The 26,052-nt window shown below is 35.4% G+C and overlaps 1 protein-coding gene across 1 annotated transcript in view; it reads left to right on the forward strand.

The window, feature by feature from the left end:
- The window catches only part of NT5C2 (5'-nucleotidase, cytosolic II), a 78,932-nt gene that overhangs the window by 46,892 nt on the left and 5,988 nt on the right, over positions 1-26,052 (forward strand). The window contains exons 4-11 of the mRNA XM_032491019.1: positions 13,229-13,346; positions 14,170-14,265; positions 20,331-20,422; positions 20,560-20,617; positions 21,643-21,736; positions 22,389-22,442; positions 24,415-24,498; positions 25,524-25,565. Of these exons, the coding sequence (XP_032346910.1) occupies positions 13,229-13,346; positions 14,170-14,265; positions 20,331-20,422; positions 20,560-20,617; positions 21,643-21,736; positions 22,389-22,442; positions 24,415-24,498; positions 25,524-25,565 (638 nt within the window). The remainder of the gene's footprint in view (positions 1-13,228; positions 13,347-14,169; positions 14,266-20,330; positions 20,423-20,559; positions 20,618-21,642; positions 21,737-22,388; positions 22,443-24,414; positions 24,499-25,523; positions 25,566-26,052) is intronic.

Raw genomic sequence — 26,052 nt, forward strand, 5'->3', positions numbered from 1 at the left:
TATCCTAAACCTAAGCACTTTGCATCAACAAGCCTAAAGTGGGAAGGGAAGATAGAGTAAAGCTACTATATGAGTATCAGGGAAGAAATAAGAGAAACTAGTTCTTGCTATTGCTTAATCAGAGTTATCCTGCTACTAGCAGAAGCATCTCAGGACTTTTGATCTCTCATCCTATCCTCCCAGGTGTAGTAGGTGCACTCTGATCTTGTTTTATTGTTGTTGGAATTGACTCAACTCACTTGACATTTAAATGAACATTTTTTTGCATGCTGTATTTACTTGGACCAAAGTACAAGGCACTCAGATCATGTTTCTGTCAGTGACTGTACATTCTTACCAAATTTATTGGCATTAGAGGCATTTAAAGGGATGAGGAAAAACAATCTAAAGTAAGAAGTATTACACAGTATTAGCATACTATCACTGAAGACATCTCAAACAAGGTAGAGTACCTTTTTTCTCCCTTTTAAAAATTGTGGTAAAACATACATAACATAAAGTTGACTACTTTCTCCATTTTTAAGCATATAATTGAGTGGCATTAAATACATCCACAATGTTGTGCAACCTTCACCTCTGTCCATTTCCAGAACTTTTTCATCATCCCAAACAGAAACTCTGTACCCATTAATCAATAACTTCCCGGTCCCTCGTCCCCTCAATCCCTATAACCTCTAATTTTCTGTCTCTGTGAATTTACCTATTCTAGATATTTTATATAAATGGCAGAATCATAGAATATTTGTCTTTTTATGTCTGGCTTATGTCTCTTAGCATGTTTTTAAATTTTATCCATGTTGTAGCATGTCTCAGAATTTCATACCTTTTTAAGGCTGAATAGTATTCCATTATATGTGTATACCACATTCTGTTTATCCATCATCTGTCAGTGGACACTGGCTGCCTTTTGGCAACTGTTAGTAATGCCACTGTGAACATTGATGTACACATATCTGCTGAGTCCTTGCTTTCAGTTATTCTGGGTCTATACCCTGGAATGGAATCCTGGATCCTATGGTAATTTGATGCTTAATTTTTGGGGAACTGCCACACAGTTTTCCACAGAGGCTGCAACATTTTATATTCTCACCAGCAATGCAAGAGGTTCCAGTTTTTCCACATCCTTGCTAACCCTTGTTATTTGGGTTTTGTTGTTGTTGTTGTTGTTGTTTTGATAATAGTTATCCTAATAGGTGTGAGGTGGTATCTTACTGTAGTTTTGATTTACATTTTTCTAATGGCTAGTGATGTTGAACATTTTTCATATTCTTATTAGCCATTTGTATACCTTATTTGGAGAAATAATCTATTTAAAATCCTTTGTCCATTTTAAAATTTGCATTTTTTTTTTTTTAGGGGGAGATAATTAGGTTTGTTTGTTTATAATGGAGATACTGAGTATTGAACCCAGGACCTTGTCTGTGCTAAGCATGCATTCTACCACAGAGCTACACCTTCCCCCCGTGCATCCTTTTTTATTAAAGTATAGTCAGTTTGCAGTGTTGTGTCAGTTTCTGGTGTACAGCATAATGTTTCAGTCATACCTATACATATGTATCTTCATTTTCATATTCTTTTTCATTATAGGTTACTACAAGATACTGAATATAGTTCCCTGTGCTATTCAGTGTTGTTTATCTGTTTTATATATAGTAGTTAGTATCTGCAAATCTTGAACTCCCAGTTTATCTCTTCTCATCCCCTTTACCCCCTGGTAACCGTAAGTTTGTTCTCTATGTCTGTGAGTCTGTTTTGTAAATAAGCTTGTGTGCTTTTTTTTCTTTTTTTAAAAAAATTCCACATATAAGTCATATCATATGGTGTTTTTCTTTCTCTTTCTGGCTTACTTCACTTAGAATGACAGTCTCCAGGTCCATCCATGTTGCTGCAAGTGGCATTATTCTTTTTTATGGCTGAGTAGTATTCCGTGTGTGTGTGTGTGTGTGTGTGTGTGTGTGTGTGTGTGTGTGTGTGTGTGTGTGTGTGTGTTTGTACAAACCACATCTTTATCTGTTCATCTGTTGATGGACATATAAGTTATTTCCATGTCTTGGCTATTGTAAGTAGTGCTGCTACAAACATTGGGGTGCAAGTGTCTTTTCAAGTTAAAATTTTCTCCAGATACATGCCCAGGAGTGGGATTACTGGGTCATATGGTAACTCAATTTTCAGTTTTTTAAGGAACCTCCATACTGCCTTCCATAGTGGCTGTACCATTTATATTCCCACCAACAGTGTAGGAGGGTTCTTTTTTCTCTACACCCTCTGCAGCATTTATTATTTGTAGACTTCTTAATGATGGCCATTCTGACTGGTGTGCAGTGAGACCTCAGTCTAGTTTTTATTTGTGTTTCTCTAATAATTAGCAGTATTGAGCATCTCTTCTTGTGCCTGTTGGCCATCTGTATGGTTTTTTTTGGGAGGAATGCTGTTTAAATCTTCTGCACATTTTTGATTGGGTTGCCTTTTTTTTTTTTTTTTTTTTTTTGATAATTAAGCTGTATGAGCTGTTTGTATATTTTGGAAATTAGTCTCTTGTTGGTTGCATCATTTGCAAATATTTTCTCCCATTCTGTAGGTTGTCTTTTCATTTTGTTGATGGTATCCTTAGCTGTGCAAAAGCTTTTAAGTTTAATTAGGTCCCATTTGTTTATTTTTGCTTTTATTTCCATTACTGTAGGAGCTGGTTCCAAAAAATATTGCTGTGATTAATGTCAAAGAGTATTCTGCCTGTTTTCCTCTGGGAGTTTTATAGTATCTGGTCTTACATTCAGGTCTTTAATCCATTTTGAGTTTATTTTTGTGTATGATGTTAGAGAATGTTCAAATTTTATTCTTTTACATATCCAGCTTTCCCAGCACCACTTATTGAAGAGACTGTCTTTCTCCATTGTATATTTTTGCCTCCTTTATTGTAGACTAATTCACCATAAGTACATGGGTTTATTTCTAGCCTTTCTATCCTGTTCCATCGATCTATGTGTCTGTTTTTGTGCCAGAACCATACTGTTTTCATTACTATAGCTTTGTAGTATAGTCTGAAGTCAGGGAGCATAATTCCTTCAGCTCTGTTCCACTTTCTCAAGATTGTTTTGGCTGTTTGGGGGTCTTTTGTGTTTCCATACAAATTTTAAATTTTTTTTGTTAAAACAGGGTCTCTTAAAGGAACACATTTCTTGAAAAGTATTTTGTACAAACCAAGGAAGATGACCTTCATCAGAAAGGCCAGAGAAATTCTCATTGTTCTAGGTCATGAGACAGTGGTCAGAGCATCCTTCTCACAACTTGGAAAATGTCGAACTTGGACATTACTCCACAATCCTCCAAACAGATGGTATGCAAGAGAATTTTGTGTTAGGGAATGAGCACCTCCAAGTCAGTGAAAGGTTTTAACCTGTGTGTGTCCTCTGACTTATTCTTGAGGGATTTATCAGTTTGTGAATGGATTGAATTATAAATTGAAATTAAAGGAATGTAAAAATAGGTGTAGTTTGGTAAGTGAAATGCAGTCATTATCCTTAGTGATCTTTTTTCTATTTTTAATTTTATTTTTTAAAGTGTAGTTGATTTACAGTGTTAGTTTCAGGTGAGTGATTCAGTTATACATATACACGTATATACACATATATTTTCAGATTCTTTTCCATTATAGCTTATTACAAGAAATTGAATATAGTTCCCTGTGCTATACAAGTGATCTTTTTTTCTTAAAAGAACTTTTGAACTGGATTTTTTTGTTTCTTATTTTTCTGATATAGATTATGGGGATAAGCTGAGTGTTTGAACAGAGAAACTACAGTAACAGATAAAAAGGGGCCGGGGGGAGGGGAACGTGTGTCCAAAAAGAGATTTCCAAAAAAGAAAAAAAACAAAGGTTATGGTTCATAAAATTACCAATAAAAATAAATTGGAAAACACTCTCATAATACCAAGCAAAATGAAAATCTTATTGGAATATATTATGAGGACTCAACCCAAAAAGAACTGTGAAGGTGAAAAGTGATAATTTAATTCTAGAGTCCAGTCAGTGATGTGTATCAAGGATCCAGCTAGAGTAAGCTGTACTTGACAGGGCCTATGGTTTAATGAGTTTACATAGCTGGAAGTTTTGTTACCTATAAAGCAATAAAATTTACTTTTATGTAAATCCCCAAAAGAGATTTGAGGTAGCTTATAAAATTAAACACATATAAAATTGGTCAAAAGACTCATTTTTATAAAAGAAAGTCCATAAGAAAATATGCTTCCAAATAGATATTATCCTTCATAAAGTCACCTTATTAGGGAAAACTTATTGCAGTTATCTTAGAATTCCTTAGAATTTTAGGAATTCTTTTGAAATTGTTTTCATAACCAGTTTATAAACCCACAAGAAAACCTGCTTCATTGCTTCAAGTAGTCACGTTTGTTTTTTAACCCAGCTTGAATTCCTCTTTTTGTTGCTAGTTGTTCTGAATAACTGCCCCCCAACCCTTAATTAAATTCATCATCTTTTGATGAAAATATGCCACCAGGAAGGATATATTTCTAGAACAGTGTGCTATAGACCCTGAAAATAGTTTTGAAAGAAGAATTTCAGATATGTTTTGAGTGATGATTTGCATTATTGGAATAAATGTATATTGCCTCGGGAGTGATTGTTTTGAGTGGGAGAGGCTCCTTTGGATGAGTAAGTTTTATTAAGTTTGCTTTTAAAAGATGTTACTAGGGGTGGGGGAAAAAAAAGGCATTATTTTATGTCACAACTCATAATACAGTTTGTTTTCATTTCAGATTTTTGTTTGTTTCTGTTGTTTTGAGGTACCTGTCTTTTAGAGCAGGAGAACTTACTTTGGAATAAATTCAGTGATTCTTATATAAAGATATTTGGCTTCTTTATTATTTTGTTTCTATGACTGAACTACGCTTTTTTGAACTAAACTATTGTTGATGGCATTCCTAATTTAAAGTTTTTCTCGCATGTTTACACTGTTCAGTTTTCTTTGACCCAACATATCACCTTATGTGTTAACTCTGATTTCCTAAGAGTATTAATGCATGGTAACACTAAGCCAGTACTGTCATACGAAAAGATGAGTGCTTTTGGTAGAATTGATTTTCTCATCAAGACTGTAAAATTGATAACCTTAGTATAGTTAAAATATTTCTGAGCACTCCTTAATTTGGAAAGCTCTTATTATAACTTATTGCTGATAAAAGACTGTCTAGTATTGTGTTGGCCTCTAAATGGGAAGGATTTTTAAGCAGTAACTAAATGATCATCTGACCTAGTTAATGAAGTAATTCTGTAGTTGCATATATATGATACTTATGTACATTTGTGCTACTTAAATATTCTTTGAAAGATAAGTTTAAAAACTTTTCATCTGATAAAAGTTTTTCAGTTGGGGAGAATAAATTAAGTAGGGTAAGTGAAACAAGAATCCAAAATAGTGATGATTATTAAAGCTTGGGTGATAGGTTTAAAGCAGCTCATTTAATATTTTCTGCACTTTTGTGTGTGATTAAAAATATCCTTAATAAAATTAAATTTAAAAATCAGGTGAAGGAAACTGACAAAATACCAATGAAGTGATTATTTTTAAAGGATATTTAAATTTAAAGTTCTTTTCTAATCTTTTCCACTTGAGAATGTAATCTTTATTTTAGCTCTTCTTACTGCTTTTTCTTAAACTTGAGGATTTCTCACACTACCTCCCTCAGGAAATGAAATACTGTTTCTTCAGCCAAGCATATTTTTGAGGTGGTCTCTGTATGTTAAGAAAGAATTTAAAAAGAAGTAATATCTTTCTTGTGGATTAAAGCTCTTTGTATTAGTTGAGATAAATACCCCCAAGACTATTATTATTTTTAGATATATATTTATATTACATATATATATCACCTATTTTAGATATATACATTACTTTTAGGCAGCCCTATTTATATACATATACATGAGTCTACACTTAGTTTCCAAGCTTTGATTCCCTTTATGTCATTTCTGTATCCCAGTTAGGGTTTTAAGTAATTTTAGATTCATCTCTCTGAATTGCAGTAATATGTGTTTGTTCTTAGATCATTAAGAGATTTAAAAGATTGCTTAATAAAACCTAATTCCATCTTCTCTGTATTATGTGATGAGTGACAGAAATAATCCATTGCCAGTATTTATGATCTTTACTTCCCATTGCCAGTCATAAAAAGTATTCGAAGGTAAGCTAAATACTTTTTTATAAATAAATATCATGTAGTATTAGTTGCATCAGTGAAATTACTAAAATGAAACTTTTAAAAAATATCCCATGCCATTTTCAACATGGATAAACTTATTTTCAAAGTAGTCCCAATATAATAGCTATCTTTGGTTAATTATCTCTTTTTTTGCTTACACATTCTCTGAATGTTTATCATGGGGATAATGGCCACTGAGAAAAGGACGAATAATGGAGTTAAGCTGTGTGGGGAAGATTCAGGTTAAACCTTATGGATAAAACCTGCTGGGTCAGGGAACCCAGACAGATCATTAAGTGATTGTGATTCTTTCAGTCACTGTGAACATTTGTTTGATTTCACAGTCATGAGAAGGAATCAGATTCAGATTAATTACACTTGTTATGGCATAATTGTTACGGCGTCATGGTAGGGGACCAAACTAAGTGATTACATAAAACTTCCTTCATTTCCTACATTTTAAAATCCACCCCTCAATTTTTCTTTTAGATGAATAGAATAAACAACATTGTCTTGGGTACTCTGTGGTTATTGAAGAATGAATTTAGTTGCACCTGGATTTCCAATTCATTAATTACCTAAATTCTATTTACTTTTTTAAGGCTCTTTAAAAAGGATAGTCAGAACATTTCAGTTAGATGGGAGAACTTACGTGGAAGTATCTGATCTAAAGTATATGCTGGAGGTTGCACAACTGTGACCTATGGACCCAGCTCAGACCACAGACCATAGTTTGGCTCAAATAGAGTTTGTTGGTTTTTAAAATTGAATCAGTAGTTAAAAATTGGAAGATACCAAGTAAAAGTCTAGGCTGGCTGTTACCACATAAATGGCAACTTTTGGTTCTCATTCCCACAGGAAAGTCAGCTACAGCTGACAGCTACTTCTCCCTTTAGGCAAGACATGTACCAACATTTGGACCATTTCTCACATTAATCGACCTACCTGACCCTGGTATAGGTATTTGGAACATATTACCTGAATTTGAATCTCAGAAAGTTTGTCTGGCAAACTATAGTACCTTGAAATACTGGTTCTGAAAGTGAATTATAAAAAAAAAAAAAAATTATCTGTGTAAACCTGAGTGAATCATACATATTTTTAAAGACTTCCTGGGCTGGGTTAATTGGCCCTGTTTCTGTCCCTCTATACCTCCTTAGTCACACTGTGCTATGGATCTTCCAAAATTTGTCATAAATACCTAATTGTATATCCCTGTAGTGCACTGTGTACTCCTTCAGGCCAAAGACCATGAATTGTTTTGTTTTTTTCCCTCAGCATCTAGTACCTGTACACAGTAGGCATCTAAGTTACATTCTTCTAACTTTAATACAGGCATTTGAGTGTAATGATGTGTTCTTATTTTGAGGGGAAATATATATATTAGCTAGTTTTTTTAAAGTACAAGCAGCTCCTTTGGTTAAAGAGGATTTTTAAAGTTTTATTTCAATAATTTTCAGTTTTCCTGTTTCAATTTAAAAACAATACTCTAAATATACATTTCTAGTAAGTGTACAGGTTCTCAGAGGGAAAAAATTGAATTAGGTAATTGTTTTTCATTTTACTTTAAAATAAATAGTCTCTTAATTCTCTTGGTAATTTTTTAAACAAATCTCCCATTTAGTTTTGCTTTTGCAATGAATTGAAATAGGCAGTCTTTCAGACCACTTGTTTACTTATTTACATATCTAGTCTTTTGGGAGTTGGTTTTCTTTTATATTACTAAAAATGTTACATGGTATCTAGCTTTTGTATTTTAGGTAAATTAAAATTGAGATCATTTTTAGAATTTTTCAGTAACTTTTTAAAGATCATTTGTGGTCTCTTGGATTAGAGATAAAAATTTTGACTATATGTATGTTATTGTGTTGGGTTTTCAAATAGTTGTAAAAAGTGCAAAAAAGTCTCCTGGTATCTGTTTATATGAGAATGGAAAAGATTTTTTTAAAAGTTTTCTTATTGATAATGTGAATTATTGCTTTTTCTAGTTAACAGTCTCAGAGAGCTAACAAATCATGTAGCCTAAATAGATAGAGAATGTGGATGTTCTCATTTATAGCATAAAAATCAGTAACTATTTTTGGGTGGTTGGGTAGGATTTTGTTTTTCATAGTGATTGGTGATACTGGTTTCCCCTAGTTGTAATGTTTTTAGGACTTTTAGACATTATATTTGGTTATTTTTGCTGTTCAACTTCGGACTGTCTCCCTTTCACAAAAACATCCATAAGTTGGATGAATCTAACCATATGTTTTCAAAAACCTTAATGTCTCTGGGGAAAATGACTCCCTATAAAGTTTAAAATAATTCATATCTTAAAAGTGTCAATATCTTGGAAGGATTCATGTATCTTTAAGTCAGTTATTTTACTAGACCAGGTAGTTCCTTTAACTTTATGACAGTAGAATAATATGACCCTACTTACCAAGGGCAAATATCCACTCACAGAATCAAAATAAAATTTTTTCCTCCCTTCCACATTTAGACATCTGGTTAGGTTTTTCAGTAGGGTAAAGTAGATTCTTATCTATATTAAGATCACAAATTTAGGTGTTGGAAGGATAGAAAAGTAGGTAGATAGGTACAGGTAGACTTAGTTTAAATGGGTATGTAAAACCAAGATGAGACTGCTCTGGTTTATTCTTGTGTCCTTTATCAATCTGTTTCACTTACTAAAGTTTTAAATGCTGTTTACCAGTTGCATTCAGTTTCTATCATATAAACCTGAAATGTGCTAGAGAAAATAAACTAAGACAAAATAAATTTATTTTTGTCTTTTGACTTAACATTTCAGGATCAGACTCGATTTGTATTCTAGGCTCAGAGTACCAGAAAAGTTAAATTATGCATAATACTTAGGCTTATCTTCAATATCCTTGTTTTGTTATGGCCAATTAGATGAATTTTAGTGATGGTCAAAGGCTTCTAAATAGGAGGGCAGTAACTCCTGTAAATACCAGTTTCCAAGTGGTATCTCTCTGTTCCAGCCCATCACAACAGTTTTAAAACCAGTTTTTGTTTTTGTTTTTGTTTTGTTTTGTTGCTTTGTTTTGTTTTTTAACAGGCGAGCCAGTGTAACTCCTTCAAGACTGGAGTGACACACTCTGCATCTGCATCTGCCTCATGTGAGTTCTCATTTTGGCAGCAGCATTCTGCTAGGCTGGAACCTCTGTAGAGGTTTGCCCTTCCTTTTTCTAAAATCTGTAAGCTATTACACAGTGTATCTTGGTGGCAGAGGTAAAAAGTGCATGAGAATTCCAGACTTCCCTTGCAGAAAGTTTTCAGCTCATTCCAAAGGGGCTGCCTCCTCCAATGTAGGTTCTATCTTGTATGAACAAAATCTACTCAAAACAGAGCCCACAGCTTTCATCTCCACAGCATGCAACTGATATTTTTTGAAGAGCTGTTTTTTCTTTGCAGATTATGAAGTAAAGAATATCTTAAATGCTCTCAGTAGCTTCAGCTTTCAAAGCTTCGCTTGTTCTCTTTATAGTCTGGTTACGTAACCTGAGAACACTGTGTGCTGCCCTAGTGCCTGAAGCAGTCCTCTTTTTTGGACTCTAGCCCTTAAAATAACTTCTTCCTTTGTCTTTGGATATTGGGTAAATTAGGGTAGGCCTGAGGACTTTCTCAAAGAAGAAATAAGCAGTGGATGTGTGAGGTTATGTTGACTCTTGAAGCTTGGCTGTGTTTTGGAAAGTCAGTTGCAAGAACTGAGCTAGAAGCTATGCATCATCTACTTGCCAGTTTTGCCAGAGAAATTGAAATTAGAGCCTTTGCAGCTGTGGAGAGGCATATAGAGCCTTAAGTCTAAGGTTGTACATATGGTTTCCCACAGATGTCAAGGCTGGCTTTGAAGAGCCTGGTTGATTAAAGAAGGAATTTTGCTTTTTATTTGTCTGTTTAAGGAATGATGGTACTTTATAGGCTTCAGGAATAGTCGTTTTTGCCACCAGGTCAGAACAAATTGTGATTCTTCCCAAAGGACACTTAGAACAAAACATCTAAACTCATGCTCTGTGCAGCTACAGTTCTGCTTCTACAGCCCTAGTTGAACTGTATAGTTCTCTAGCAGATGGTTTAATGACCTGGGAGTTAGTGTTACTGAAATGATTATCTGGGAAGCTTATGAGAGAATGTCAATAGCTTGTAGGTCTTGCTGATTAATACAGAGCTTAGTGAAATAGATAATGTTGTCAAAGTTGAACTTGGACTCTTCTTTGCTAAATCCATCCCCACCTGTGACTAGAGTAGTTTATTTTGAACTAGTTGAAAGAAATTTGAGGGAGAGTAGTGTGTTTCAGTACCCAAGCTTAAGTTTTGCTGTCCTATGTTATCTAGAAATTCATTTTTAACAGTGGCACTATACCCCCACCCCACCCCAAAAGGCTTCAGATGAGACTTGGGGATTAGATTCTGGCTTCAGCTGATGTTTATACTTGCTATGTAACTTCAGGGGTACTCTGTCTTCCATGGTGTACCCCACTTCCAACTACAAAGGGGAAAATACATTGTATTTTTGGGAAGTCTCCTAAACTCACTGAGAGAAAGGAAATTTAAAGTATTTATTTCTATAGGTGGAATTTCTAGAAAGTCACCTCAGTTGAACACTTGGAAATTCTTCCCTGGATTCAACACAATGTGGCAAGAGTATAGCGTTGTATTTTCTGCTATTCTACGTTTTATGGTGACAAAATGGGGAATTGAGACACCACCACCCCACCCACATTTTTTTCACTAAAAATTCTGAATAAATTAATTTGGATATTAATCTAAATTGCCTCATAGAAATAGATTTTAACCACTTATTCCATCACTTCTCTAACTAGGGAAAATTGTTTATTTAGGAGTGAGCCTGGGTGGGGTTGTGACTAAGGTTTGTTTCTGTCTCCCATTCTTAAGACATATCCAACAAATTATCTTTCTGAAAAATTAATAATTGAAAATGTTTTATATGAGCCAAGTCCTGTGAGAACAAATGTCAGTGAATTATCCAAATTACTTAGCTGTACTGGAATTTTGTTCCATTAAATATTGTTTGAAATAAGTGGGACTTTGTTAGGATTGAGAAGTAATCTTTGTTTTATGGAAATTTTGTTAAAATGAGATTTATTTTCAATTGAAGTGGAAGTAAGGGGTGGGATGAGATGTTACTGTATATGTCTCAAAATAATTCAATTTGACATCATTGGATAGCATGCTTTCCTGGTTTTATAATAATACACCAGCTCTTATTCTGGTAGTGTGTATGAATATATAACACTTTCTTTACCACAGTATATGTCATCTACTTTTAAGAATTCCACACCTGATGCTTCAAAAAGTTTTGGGGGGCGGGAGGGTTGAGGATGGGGCTGGAATTGAGGGGAAGAAAAAAATATAGCCAGTTTTGAAAATGTTAGCCAGGGTTAGCATTAGTATTAAATTATTATTACCCCTGAGACAACAAAAGAAATGACAGCTTCTTTAGGCATTGTTCTGGTGAGATGAGACTTAATCATCTTCTAAAGGACCTTAAAATTTTTAGGCTTTTTAAATGTGACAGTTGTTTATTAAAGGATTTTAAAAAACTCACCCTGCTTTTTAAAAATTTCAATTTAATTAAAAGAATGTGTAAATATATGAGTATGTTACAGTTTTAAAGGTACGTAAGAAGGTACATGAAAGTCTCCTTCCTTCCCCATCTCTTAGCCGCTCAATTCCCTTCTTTGGAGGCAACCAAACAGTATTACCAGTTTCTTTTATGTGCTTCCAGAAATATTCTAAAGGATTGTTTTTGGAAAGAGAAAGTTGAATCATATTCATTAAAATATTAGCATTAACTTGGATAGGCAGACTGATTGTAATGAAAAATCAGTTTGAGCTGTTAATCATAGCTAGAACTATAATATAATAATAACAGTTGCATTATTATGAGACATAAGAATAGAATTTTTTTTTTTTGCCTCATTTGGCATTTAGCAAGATTGTAGGTCATTTTATTTTTATTTTTAATACGGCTTACCCACTCCTGGAGATTGATGGAAAGTTGCTTACTTAAATATTTCATTTGGAAGAAATCTGTTTAAAGGAGCAACATTTTCTTTATACTGAACCACAGTGATTCTATAAAGTTTTTTCATTATAGAAAACTTCAGACATACATATTAAAGAGAAACCCCCATATTCCAAAATCTATTTTATTTTACCTGTAACGAACTCAGTATTCTCTTTGGCAGATAAAGAGGTATATATATTTTATGTGTGTGTGTGTGTGTGTGTGTGTGTGTGCGCGCGCGTGCATATTTGCACATACCCATTCTTCCATAATCAGGTCTATAAAATGAGTTACAGTTCTTCAAAGTCTAATTGCCAGTTCACATCCAGATTTCCCTGTCTCAGACATGTCTTTTTATGATTGTTTTAGTAGTGACAATTTGTAAAATGCAGTTTTGATGACTATGACATTGTTAGGGCTGATAAAGAAAACAAATAAATCCTAACAAATAGAATTATGCTCATTGGAGAAGGAGTATAAAGCAATTACCAAGCCAGACAGGAATTCTAAAAAACAGATTGATTTAAAAAAAAAAAACCTAATGTTGAAGGATTCTTACACGAATTATGCATATCAGTGAGGACTTTAACATATTTATTTAGTTTTATGTTAATTATAGTCTCATGGCTAATATCACAGCTGTGCATGTTACTTGTTTTTCCTGCCTTTAGATCATGGGCGTGAAAGAATAGATAAAGGGGAAAAAATGGTGGATTAGGTTTCCTAAGAATCAAAGAGCTGTTCTGAAATGCCTGATAATACATCTTGTTGCTGCTCCTCTTACTATAATATGACCTATTTCCACAGATTAACAATTGAGTTCTGTGATTACTTGGAGCAGTACAAAACATGGAGTTTGAAAGAAAAGAAGAATGGCAGATTTAGGATGAGAGCGGAATTGGGAAAGAGTAGAAATTCACTCATTTGCCTTCTTTTTTAATTGGCTATTCTTTTAATGAGAACCTCCTCTTTATGCAGTGTACAAGTCCCCGGAGTATGAGTCCCTTGGCTTTGAGCTTACTGTGGAGAGATTAGTTTCTATTGGTTATCCTCAGGAGCTGCTCAGCTTTGCTTATGATTCTACATTCCCTACCAGGTAATTTTTCAAGATTTTTTTGGATTAAAACCCTTCCTTCTATCCCCCAAATTAATAATTCCAAATGCATCCATAACCGAAACAACAACAAAACATAGAAAGGTTCTTTGGAGTTTTTTTTGTTTTGTTTTTAGTTGGTGTTGATTCTGAAATTACCATGAACCTTTCATGTACACCATGTGTTTTGTGTTCTTGACTTGAACTTTGAACTTTATTGTTATTAAAGAACAATAAGAAGAGAGATTATTTATGGGAAAGAAGAGAGATTATTAAAACTGATGGGCAGTAATTGCAAATGCTCCTACCTTACACTGTTGGAGAGCAGTTATATGTTTTGCTAATATATTTAACTTGGTAATCAGGAGCCTTCTTGGCAGTTTGCAATTCTGATTTGATAGGAAAGATATGAGATTCAGAAAGATGCTGCTTATTTTGAGATATCAAATATGTCCCATATACAACATCTAATAGAGGAAAATATAAGCCAGCTCAGTTGTCCGAGGAAATTAAAAGAGATACTACTTCAGAATAGAACTAGCTGTAGTATTTTTTACACCTTGTTTGATTAAGCTCTTATTCCTCACAGTAAAACAGTTGTGATTATTTATCTGGACAGAGAAAATATTTGTTAGTTGCTCTGGGATTCGTTTTTAAGATTTTATTTACTCACTTTAGCCTCTCGGGTTATATTGTTTTGAACATACTTGAGTTGCCATAAAACTTGAATAAGATAAGGGTTGGTTTGTCGTGATTGAGTAAATACTGCATTAGATTACTGCCTGTGTTACTCTGCATTATTGATGATGTCTTCATTTTCACATAGGGGACTTGTCTTTGACACACTTTATGGAAATCTTTTGAAAGTTGATGCCTATGGAAACCTCTTGGTCTGTGCACATGGATTTAACTTCATAAGGGGGTGAGTGCAAAGAACCTTTGGCCTCTTTCTAGTGTATTTTATATTCAAACAATATGAAGATGATACTGTCTCCCCAAATGTAATATATTTTCCTATTCTCTTGATATTAAAGAGTAATTCCTTTACATCGGGATACTTCACAATTATTTATTAGGCAGTTAGGACCCAAACTGGCTTACGTAGTTAGCAGTTACATTTTGTTTAAATTACATGCCTTCTAATTATATAGAATTTGACAAAGCTGATCTTGCAGTTGGCCCAAAAGGAACTGTAGTGGCTTTGACTTTTTGAACTTCTAAGATTTTTATTTTCTCCTTTTTAAGGCAGTTCTTAGGTAGCTGCTCAGAAGAGGTATGTACATAAAAGTGCTTTGAAAAATTTAAAACTACAGCAATGTAAATGACTAAGATTTTTAACAGCTAATACATTATTTTTTGTATTCTGATGAATAGCTTCAAATGTTTGATCATGTGGTTAAAATTTTTTAAAACATCAGGTTAGCAGCCAAGATGGTGGAGTAGAATGAGGACCCTCAGCTTACTTCCTCTCATGAGCACACTAGAATCACAACTAACTGCAGAACAACCATTGATGAAAAAGACTGGAACCTACCAGAAAAGATCTTCTACAATTAATGACATAAAGAACCACAATGAAATGGTAAAAGTGGCGCACATGCAATATAATCAGATCCCATACCCCCACCCCCAGTGGGTGACCCACAGACTGGAGAATAATTACATTGTAGAAGTTCTCCCACTGGAGTGAGAGTTCTGAGCCCCACGTCAGGCTGCCCAGCCCAGGAGTGCAGCACCAGGAAGAGGAGCCCCCAGAGCATTTGACTTTGAAAGCTAGCAGGGCTTTATTGCAGGACGTCCACAGGACTGAGGGAAATAGAGACTTCACTCTTAAGGGACACACACAAAATCTCAAGCACTTGGGGACCAAGGGCAAAAGCAGTAATTTCATAGGAGCTTGAGCCAGACCTACCTGCTGGTCTTGGAGAGTCTCCTGGGGAGGCATGGGATGGCTGTGGCTCAACCTGGGGACACAGACACAGACTGATGGTGGACATAGTGAGGAGTATTCATTTGCATGCACTCTCCTGGAGGCTGACATCTTGGGTCATTAGTACCAAGACCTGGCTCCCCTCAATAGCCTGTAGGCTCCAGTGCTGGGATGCCTCAGGCCAGACAACTAATTGGGTGGGGACACAACTCTACACATCAGCGGATAGGCTACCTAAAGACTTCCTGAGCCAACAGCCACCTCTAGACACAGCCCTACCCTCAAAGAGCCAAGACCTAGCTCCACCCACCAGTGGGCAGGCATTGGCCCCTCCTGCCAGGAAGCTTGCATAGGGCCTCTAGATCAGCCTCACCCACCAGGGGAAGACACCAGAAGCAGGAAAACTATGATCCCACACCCTGCAGAATGAATCCACAAATGCAAGCCAGTCCCTACCCTGGGACAGCTGGCCCCTGATCCTTCGGTGATGAGCAGAGAATGCATGGCTGGGATGCATAGGATGCCTCCTACAGAGGGCCACTTCTCCAGGGTTGAGAAATGTAACTAACCTACCACATACATAAAAATACAAATAATAATTTAAACAAAATGATGTGGCAGAGGAATGTGTTCCAGACGAAGGAACAAGGTAAAATCCCAGAAGAAGAGCTAAATGACGGGGAGATACACAATCTTCCTAAGAAAGAGTTCAGAGTAATGATCATAAAGGTGATCAAAGAACTCGGGAGGAGAATGGATGCACAGAGCGAGAAGTTAGAAGTTTTTAACAGAGAATTAGAAAATATAAGGAACAGCCAAAGTTGAAGAATATAGTACCCAAAATGAAGAATATACTAGAAGGAATAAATAGTAGACTAAAGGATATGAAGAGCAGATCAGTGAGTTGGAAGACAGAGTAGTGGAAATCAGTACGCAGAGCAGAAAAGGGAATGAAGAGATATGAGGACCGTTTAAGAGACTTATAGGGCACATCAAGTGCACTAATATTCGCATTATAGGGGTCCCAGAAGGAGAAGAGAGAAAGGGCCTGAGAAATTATTTGAAGAAATAATGGCTGAAAACTTCCCTAACCTGGGAAAGGAAACAGTCACCCAAGTCTGGGAAGCACAGAGTCCCATACAGCATTAACTCAAAGAGTAGCACACCAAGACACATTGTAATCAGAATGACAAAAATCAAAAAGAATATTAAAAGCAACAAGGGAAAAGCAGCAAGGAACATACAAGGGAACTCCCATAAGACTATCAGCTGACTTTTCAGCAGAAACTCTGCAGGCCAGAAGAGAGTGGCACAATATATTTAAAATGATGAAAGAGAAAAACCTACAGTCAAGAACAATACTCTACCCAGCAAAGCTCTCATTCATATTTGCTAAAGAAATCAAAAGCTTTACAGACAAGCAAAACTTAAAGAATTCAGCACCACCAAACCAGCTTTACAACAAATGCTAAAGGAACTTTTCCAGGCAGAAACAAAAAGGCCACAACTAGAAACAAGAAAATTATGAAATGGAAAAGCTCACCAGTGAAGGCAACCAACCATACAGTAAAGGTAGGAAATCATCTATACACAAACTAGTAGGGAGGTTGAAAGACAGAGGTAGCAAAATCATCTGTATTCACAATCTGCTAAAGAATACACAAAACAATTAGATGTAAAGTATGTTATCAAAAACAGTAGTCATGAGGGGAGGAGAGTACAAATGCTAGGTATTTAAAATCCATTTGAAATTAAGAGATCAGCAACTTAAAGCAGTCATACATACAAAATATATATATATATATATATATATTTATATATATTCATATACACACACACACACAGATATACAAAAACCTCATGCTAACTGCAAACCAGAAATCCACAATAGATATACACACACAAAAAGAGAAAAAGGAATCCAGACATAACACTAAAGATAGTCATCAAATCACAAGAGAACAAAAGAAAAGAGAAAAAAGACCTACAAAATCAAATACCAAAACAAAATGACAATAAGAATATACATAACGATAATTACGTTAAATGTAAATAGACTAAATGCTCCAACCAAAAGATGTAGACTGGCTGAATGGACACAAAAACAAGACCCATATATATGCTCCCTGCAAGAGACCCACATCAGATCTAGAAAGACATACAGACTGAAAGTGAGGGGTTGGAAAAAAGTATTTCACACAAATGGAAAACAAAGGAAAGCTGGAGTAGCAATGTTTGTATCAGACAAAATAGACTTCAAAATAAAAACTGTTACAAGAGACAAAAGATGTATTTCCCAGTGTTCATAGCAACACGATTAACAATAGCCTCAACACGGAAGCAACGTAAGTGTCCTTTGACAGATGAATAGATAAAGAAGGTGTGGTGTATGTATGTCTCTCTCTCTCTCTCTCTCTCTCACACACACACACACACACACACACACACACACACACACACACACACACACACACTTGACTGGGATATTATGCTATACACCAGAAATTGGCACATTGTAACTGTATTTCAATTAAAAAAAAAGAAGTAAGTCATTTATGAATAAATGCAGAATCATTCAAACAACACTTACCTCTGTAGTCTTTAGAGTCTAAAAAAAAAGCCCATGGAGTAGGAGAGAATGAAGATGGAGGGAAAGGGAGATAGTTATTGAAGTCTAGTGGTAGACAAGGTTAAAGGGAAGTTAGGGCTCCACCAGGTGTCACCTTACATGCCTTGCCAATGAGGTAGAGCTTCTTTTCAGACAGTGGTAAAGCCTTTTAAAGTTTCAGGCTAGGATAATACCAAGATCAAATTTTTATTCTATGGGTCACAGAAAGTTAGCAGTACTGTACTGTAATGGTTTTATTCCCAGCTCCAAGTCTAGTATCCCTGCTTTTATGATACATTACCTCCCCATTAATTTTTAGTTTAAATGTATACTAGCATGATTTGACACTTAAATACAGTTAGCAATTACATTCTGTTTAAATTATGTTATTTTGGGGTTCTAATTGGCTAATAAATAACTGTTAACTATCCTTATGTAGAGGAATTACTCTTCAATGATGAAGGAAATAAGACAGTACATTATATGTAAGGGGACAGTGTCATCTAAACCTGGCTAAGGAAAGCATATCATTATTATTCTCTTCAGCCTTAATTTTCATTACTGTAAATATTGGAAGGCTAGAAGATGTGATATTCTACAAAATTATTCTTTATTGGAAACTCTTATTTCAGAAGGATGACTAAGATAGGGAGCTGATGTGACTTCATATTCGTAACTAGAGTTTATGCCATTTGTAGTTAACAAACTCAAATGGAATTTGCCCAAGTTATTCTGAGTATGAACTTTAAATTTGGTGTCCTTTATTTAAATTAATTAATCTCCATATATTCACTGTGAGGATTGTGCATTTTTATATTTTAGTTTTTCTCCCTTTTGGTTTCTCTGTAAATACTTTTTATTAATACTAACTCTTCTTCTTGTACTGTTTTATTTCACTCTCCAAGGTTCTCATGCATCTGTGACAACTTCTGTTTGTTTCACTGACTTTTTCTTTTAAACTCTAAATATTCTTTGTGGATCTGTTCCCAGTCTTCTCTTTTTTCTTTTCACTCTCAGCGGCCTCATATATAAATAGTCTTCATGACTTCACCTGTTACCTGTGCATTAGATGATCCCAGCTATCTCTCAAGTTTAAATCTCTGTTTTAAGTTCTTGACCTTTGCTTCTAATTGCCTGTAAAAATGTTTACTTAGAGCTTAATGTATTCAAAATAAAACTCTTATATCTACTTTTTATCTAGTTTTCATGTTTCAGTTAATGGTACCCCAACTCTCTGAGATACCTTAGTGTGAGCATCATCATCTTTGAATCTTATGTCCCTCATCTGCCACATTTGATCAATTGCCTGGTCTTACTCATTTTATCTTGGTAATCTCTCTTAAATAATTCTACCTTTTAATTTCCTTTGCCCTCAGTCTGGGACATGTCCCCACTCTTCTCATCTGTACTATTGCGGTAACCACCTGATTTCTCAGTCCTTTGTTTCTGTGTCGGTTAGTTTTTGCTGCATAATAACTTACTTCAGAACTTAGTGGCTTAAAACAATGACCAGCTGGGCATTTCTAGGATTACTCAGCTGATCTAGAATGGCCTCACTCACATGTCTGACAGTTGGCAGCCTGCTGGCTGGGGCACCTCATTTCTGCACACAGCCTTTTATCTTCCAGTGGGTTATTTCACTTTCATTCACATCGCAGTCTCAGAGTTCCAAGTGCTGCAAGAAAAGCAAGCCCCAATACACAAGTGTTTTCTAAATCTCTGCTTGGATCCCATTTGCTGCTATTTAAGCCTGTATTCAAGGATGGAGAAATAGACTGAACCTTTTAATTAGAGGAACTGCAAATTCACATAACAGAGATAGGAAGAATTTGTAGCCATCTTTTCAACACATCACATTTTTTCCTCTATTTTATCCTAATATTGCTACTAATTTAGTATTTTTTACAGTTCAGCTCTGACGGTTTTAAAAACTATCAGTGACACTCTTGTTGCCCCTGAATGAAGTATAAGAACAACAGCATGATCTGACTCAATTCATCTTTCTAGCTTTATTTTTCTCTGTTCTCCTTTCTATGCTCAAATTGGACTAGTTTCTGAATTGTTCTACCTGGCCTTTAAGGACCAGCTCAGATGCCACCACTTTCATGAATCCTTCCTAGATTTTCCTTGCCGCATTCCCACATTGACTTCTCTCCTTAAGTTGAAATGGTCTCCCCTTCCTCAGTTTTCTCATAGCTCTTCACACCTTTCTTGTGGTAGTTGTGACTTTTTACCTTGTTATAATTGTGTATGTGACTCACCTCCATTACCAGACAGATCTTTTTAAGGGCTAGAACCAAGCTTGTTCATCTTCAGAGCTACCCACATACATCATTTGAACCTTGCCTTGCATATAGCCACCAAAATATTTGAATGAATTTTTGAATGATGAATATTTCTCACTTATTATGTTAATTTTTTATTGATAATTTAAAACTTTTTCTTTCAGACCAGAAACTAGAGAGCAGTATCCAAATAAATTTATCCAACGAGATGACACTGAAAGATTTTACATTCTGAACACACTATTCAACCTACCAGGTAGACTTACTCTGTGCTTATATGTACTGATGCTTTCCCTTCTTTCCATGATCATTTGCCTTTGTTCAGGGGAGATAATGAAACAAGTTTGAATTATCTCACTTACAGCTTATGAGTATCTATTCTTCATTTTTCAGAGACCTACCTGTTGGCCTGCCTAGTAGATTTTTTTACTAATTGTCCCAGATATACCAGGTATGTGTATACTATAATTTTCTTTTCCCAATTGATTTTTTTAAAAAAATTAATGTACAGGGTTTTAGAGAACTGGCCATTGTAGGTCTTTTCTGCTTTTCTGAAGTGAATTTAGTGCTAGTGAGAGATGCCACATTGCCAGCCTGAGAGATGGGACAGCACCAGCAGCTCCATGCAGGCTCTCACCTCCCACACGGCCCCTCTCCTTGCCAGTGTGCTGCAGCCATGTTTGGAAGGGACCACTTCTGATTGGCTTCTCCTGGGAATGAAGACGGCCAGCAGAGGTGCTAATTGTGACAACTGAGTGGGAGGTTTGTGTGATGATTATCTGTCCAAGCAGAATTGCACTAAAACCCCCCAACTCATTTCACAGCAGCTACCCAGGAGCCTTTCAGGGATGGTAATTTAGTTTCATTCCCAGGCCCAACAAGATTTGGTTGAGGAAGAAATATTGTTTATCCTCCCTGAAGTAAAATGTTGCTTAAGTCTTAAACAAGTTATCCTTTCCTTTCTAGGGGGAATTGTATGTTCAGCCATATGTGCCAGAGTTTGCTAACTTCTTACCTTCTGTAGGCCTTATCCACTTTAAGGCACTAAATTTGGTGGAGCACTAAGTCACTACGATAAATAGAAAATAGGCAATGCCTTTGTACCTAGACACTGTCAGAAAAGTCAGGGTGGAGAGCACCTGAATTACTCATTTTAAATGTTTCTTTGATGGGAACCTGTTTCTTAAAAGTGATGAATAAAAGAACCTGATATTTTTGGAACTGGTCTTTTAGCTTCCATTCAGTATATTATTCTACCTTTTTGTGTCTGTTCACAATTATTGTATTCAGTTGAACACTATAGTCATCTCTGGTGGTCAAAGTGGATTTTCATTAGGGAGTAATTATTTTCTGAATTAGCCACACAGCCTCTATCCATGTGACAGTGGAACCTTTGGGTCCCCTGGGCAGTGTTTGATACTCATTTTGTTTACCCTCCTTTGGATTCCCTGTCATGTTCTTTTCATCTTTCTGTAGCTGTGAAACAGGATTTAAAGATGGAGACCTCTTCATGTCTTACCGGAGTATGTTCCAGGATGTAAGAGATGCAGTTGACTGGGTTCATTACAAGGTACTAGATGCTGCTGCTTCACCTGCTCTCTGTCTGGCATGTGTTTTTTATGGTCTAACGTTAACTTTCCAAGTGCAAATAGAGCAGGATTTTTCATCTGTTTAAAAAAGTTAAAAAGGATTTGTCCCTATTGATAGCTCTTTAGAATACTTTTGTCCTTATCTTTAGCTGTCCTGCTTACAGAGGTAATGCTGACTTTTCTCAGTGGTGGTGCCTGGCTTCTGGATCTTTTTTCATTTTGCATTTCCCAAACTTACTAGAAGAGATTTTAGTGTTAAGATGATACTTATACCATCCATGTCTTTGAGGAGGCTTATGGTCCATTTATTTTTTGCAAATACCTCCCACTTGCCCAATAACATTGACTAATTAATATTACTATGTTTACATTTATTATAAATTGTACCAAATAAAATATGAAATGCCTTTTGATTTTTAGTTTAAAATAAAAATAATTTTTATTTTAAATACATTTTGGAGGCATAATTGCAGCAAATCATGTCTACCACTTTATCCTGGCCTTCTTTAGCTTATTTACTTTTCCATTCAGGAAATACTCAAGAAATGCATTTAGGTTGATAGTAAGCACAGTTGTTCTTATAAACTGTTAAAAATTGATTTTGTTCTTTATTTTCTTTTTTTCTTCCTCTAGGGTTCCCTTAAGGAAAAGACAGTTGAAAATCTTGAGAAGTATGTAGTCAAAGATGTAAGTAATAAAGGGAAAAATAGATCTGCGTGGTAGCTTCTTTTACCTATTAGGGAAATTAATAACAAGCCTGTTTATAATGAAATGGACAAGGGAAGATATTTCTTTGTCTTGGCAATTTAACACACGCCAAGTATAATCACAGAATTTTCAGCTGGAGCATAGGTCTTAGTTTTTCCTGTTTGTTGATAGGCAAGAAGACCCAGTATTTCATTTGTCCTTTTAGCTCTAATTATAGCAATAGCAGCTAGCGTGGTTACTGTGTGCACATCACTGTACCAACTGATCACACATAATATCCCATTAATCTTCCATATAACCCTAGTTACCTCTGCCTTACAAAGAAAGTGGGGCTGGGAGGATTAAATAACTTGCTCAACTTCATACAGTTAGCAAGTAGTAAAGCCAAGAGTCACAGCTGAATATAACCTGAATCATAACCACAGTGCTAGGTCGTCTCAAAAATGTACATATGTGTGACTTATTTAAACTTTCTTTAAGCTATCAACAGAGAATAATGAGGAAATATTTAAAATACTTTAAAAGATATTAGTGGCAAATCTAATAAAATTTTAAAATATCTATAATTTAGTTAATAACATTGTGCCAATCTTAATTTCTTACTTTTGATCATTGTACTGGGGTTAAGATATTAATATTAAGGGAAGCTGGATGAAGAATATATGGGAACCCTCTGTACTATTTTCACGACTTTTGTGTAAGTCAAATTATTTCAAAATAAAAAGCATGCGCACACACACACACACACACAGAGCACTGAGATATGTCTTCCTTATGGAGTAAAAGTACCAGAATGCAATATTTTCTCAAAGTACTTTGGTAAAGATTTCTTATTATTTTCAGCCTTTGTACCTCCTGTTTTTCCTCCATTCCCACCCCATGATTGTTGTTTCAAGAAAGAACATTGAGGGGTTCAGGAGAGATCCAGGAGAATTTGAGTGAAGGGAACCTATTTACTGTGAGAGAAGGAAAGGCCTGTTTTTCTTTCTGGTCACATCAGGAGTTAGAATTTCCTCATGTATCTGCAGGTGGGTCTGGGCATTCCTAGCTTGCATCCTGCACACATCATTTTGTTCTGCAAGGTGTTTCATGAAATGAAAGTATACACAGTGAAGCCATAGCTAACACTCTCCATAGAGTACTTAGCTGATGTTTAAAATTGGCTTCTCCTAGTCTCTGACACACTTCACTTACTTTAAGAGAAGAAAGTAATTTAAGCCCTTTCTTGAGGCAGACATAATAAGAAAGTTAGAAATATGTTTTTAATAAGCATATAATTTATATATCATTTTATATATATTATATATAAATCTGTTATACAGCCATGTATGTTATGTGTATAAATCATCCATAGTGATAACGTGGACTTCTAAATGCAAAATTCTGAAACCAACCAACCATCCCTTAAAGGATGTCCCCTATTCCTGTTTCAGTGAACAAAAGTCCAGTGTATGGCTACTCCACAGTGCAAATGAATATATGTAGATGGTCCCTGACTTAAGAGTTTTTGACTTTACGATGGTGTGAAAGCAGTACACATTTGGTAGAAACTGTATATCGAATTTTGAATTTTGGTCTTTTCCTGGGCTAGCAGTATGCCCTTCGGTACTCCCAAGATGCTGGGCAGCAGCAGCAAGCTACAGCTCCCAGTCAGCCCCACCGTCACGAAGGTAAACGGCTGATACGTTCGTTCAGCTTTTCACTTTCAGTACAGAAATAATTTAATGAACTAATTTAAGAAATTTAATAAAGAGATATTCAACACTTTATTATAAAGTAGGCTATGTGTTAGATGATTTTGCCCAACTGTAGGCTAATGTATGTTCTTAGCATGTTTAAGGTTGGTGAGGCTAGCTATCATATTCGGTATATTATTGGGACATAACCCCATCTTAAGTGGAGGAAAATCTTTGTTTGCATTGTTTCACTTATCGCCATGATTACATTTCAGGGAAAACTGCCTTTGCTTCTGAGCCGGATGAAAGAAGTAGGGAAGGTATTTCTTGCCACCAACAGTGACTATAAATATACAGATGTAAGTACTTAATATTCACATTTGTTTATTTATACAAAGGAATTATTTTGGACTAAAGAACTGTGAAGATGATTAGGAAGATAGTAGTTTATTAAGTGAGGGTAGTTTTTTTTGCCATTTCATTTTGAAAGCAGAATGAAAAAAGTGAAAATATATAGCATACATTAGAGCGGTTCTCAAATTTTTCTAAATATTTCTTTTGATTATTTTCCCTGATTACAATTGGCTACTTGAAGGTTTTCATTTTGGGGTTATTGAAAACATTTGTGCTGATTAAATGTTTTCTCTGTCTCTTTGTTCATCATTCCTATAAACTTGAGAAGTCACACCCTTTATTGCACATGTATGCATACGTGACCTCCCTACTGTTGGGAGCCAGACAGCAATAGATGGTGCAAAGATGTTTTGATTCTTAGCCATCAAAATTTACTGTCTCTTAACTTAAAAAAAATTTTGCCACAAGGAAAGCATATAGAATAGTCTGTTTAACTCTTTAACCTCATGGTATTTTTGCTGACAGTTACAAGTTCATAGTACTAGCAAGAAGCTCAGCACTCCCCAATCCTCTTTATTTAAAATCTTGATTTAGAAATCTGGTGATTTGGAGTAAGCAAGTAAGTTGGCTTGGTTGGTCTAGGAACAGTAGTAAGAAGGTCAAGTATGTTGTTTTCATGTGAGTCATTATTTTTCTCTACGGCCTTATCTCAGATGCCCCTTACCTCTAAATATGTGTTCCAGTCCACTAGAATTGGATAGGAGTACATGGATAAATCTGTATAAAAATGTCTCCCAGAAGAAGCCTGTGTCCTACTGAGAATGTCAGAAGCTTGTGTTTGTTTGTTATAATGAAGCATTAATTTCTGGCTTCCACTGCCATGATTTCATAAATCTTTAGCGGAAACAGGAATGTGATGAATCCTACATTGAAAAAGACATGTCTTATGAAAAGCTTGTGTGTGATTTTTTTAGGTACATATCTTTTGCAGAAGTAGTATTGGACCTTATGTTGGATTTTTTTTTTCCAGAAAATTATGACTTACCTGTTTGATTTCCCACATGGCCCCAAGGTACTCTATGTAACTTAATAGACCATTGCTTTAATAATAATGAATGCATTTAATCATCCTAGAATACTGAGGGTAAGGAATTGGTCAGGAGCCATCCAGAAATCATTAATATTAGAAGTAATGCAAGAGCTAGTATAATTTAAAGTCACTAGCAGTTTGAAAACTTACTAGACAGAAATAAAAAGATTTATGTGGTGTTTTGTAGGATGGGATCAGAATAATTTTATGCCCAAGAAGTTCTATACAGAATTGTTAAATTTTGTGTGGCAAAGAAAGGAATTTTCAGGCTGAGGAAGATAACCTGATTAAAAGAAACAGAGAAAGTGTATATTCTTGACAGCGTCTAGATTCTGCTGTTAATTATTGCTGAGTTTTGTGCCAAGAGAACAGGTAACCTTGATGCTTAGCAGAGAAGTTTTCATTCCTGCAGTTTGGCTGTACCTAGATTTAAGGAATACTTATTGCAACTTAGTCACTAGATTTCTTT

Source organism: Camelus ferus, chromosome 11 (assembly GCF_009834535.1).
Source record: "Camelus ferus isolate YT-003-E chromosome 11, BCGSAC_Cfer_1.0, whole genome shotgun sequence".
NCBI classification, from domain to species: domain Eukaryota; kingdom Metazoa; phylum Chordata; class Mammalia; order Artiodactyla; family Camelidae; genus Camelus; species Camelus ferus.